Here is a 927-nt window from a genome sequence, read left to right as displayed (position 1 = left end):
TAAATCAAACCCCAACCCTAACTTTAGGAAATAACCCCAGCCTTATTCCTACAGTGTAATTCAAAGCCGAATCCTAACCTTAGGAAATAACCTCAGCATTAATCCTAAACTATGAATCAACATAGATCCTAAACCTTAACCCTACATCCTTGTCACAAACTCCAACCCTTAATCCTAATTTTAACCCTAACCCTACACCCATACTAAAAACCTAAGACATCCTAAATACTGATCTTAAAACTTAACCCTCCTTGTCATAAAACTCAACCCTAACCCCAGTCCTGTACCTCAGACCTAGTCTTAATCCTCATCCTAAACCTTAACTCTGCATTTTTGTCACAAAGCCCAACCCTTAATCCTGATCTTAACCCTAACCCTACCCCCTTACTATAAACCTTAGGCCCAGCCTTAACTCACAACCTGTCACGTAACCGTACCTCCTAAATCCTAATCCTTAAACCTTCATCCCCGCCCTAAACCTCACCCCTAAAACCAGTCCTATACCCCAGACCTAATCCCAGTCCTAATCCTTACCCCTAACCCTTCACCCTTACTATAAACCCATTGCCTGAGCCCCAGCCTGATGCCCAAACCCAGACTAGTTTGGAACAACCATTATGAGTTGGGTTCCACCCTACTCCAAACCCTAATCCTAAATGCTACCCCCAACCCAAACCCAAAGCCGAGGGGTGCTGGGTGCTGGGATCAGCCCTGGGGGCTGGAGAGGGGTGGGATCCGTGCCCAGGCGGGGTCTCCCGTGTCCCCAGATCTACGAGGGGGTGAACAGCCTGCTGGACAAGCTGGGCGTGTGGTACCACCTGGCCAACGGCACCTCCGACCTCAGGGAGATGGCCCAGGCGGGGCTGCGAGTCCTCGTGGGCTACATCCTGCTGCAGGACCCCCAGGTGGGTCACCCCTCCCTCCCCT

At 50.4% G+C, this 927-nt stretch overlaps 1 protein-coding gene across 1 annotated transcript in view; it reads left to right on the top strand.

Moving 5' to 3' along the window:
- Positions 1–927, top strand: part of NBEAL2 (neurobeachin like 2) — a 47,902-nt gene that overhangs the window by 35,908 nt on the left and 11,067 nt on the right. The window contains exon 20 of the mRNA XM_029964674.1: positions 727–909. Within this exon, the coding sequence (XP_029820534.1) occupies positions 727–909 (183 nt within the window). The remainder of the gene's footprint in view (positions 1–726; positions 910–927) is intronic.

The sequence above is a fragment of the Manacus vitellinus genome, unplaced genomic scaffold, assembly GCF_001715985.3.
Source record: "Manacus vitellinus isolate BGI_N305 unplaced genomic scaffold, ASM171598v3 scaffold_78_pilon, whole genome shotgun sequence".
NCBI classification, from domain to species: domain Eukaryota; kingdom Metazoa; phylum Chordata; class Aves; order Passeriformes; family Pipridae; genus Manacus; species Manacus vitellinus.
The sequence above is the reverse complement of the archived record's forward strand: the minus strand, read 5'-3'. Positions and strand labels throughout refer to the sequence as shown.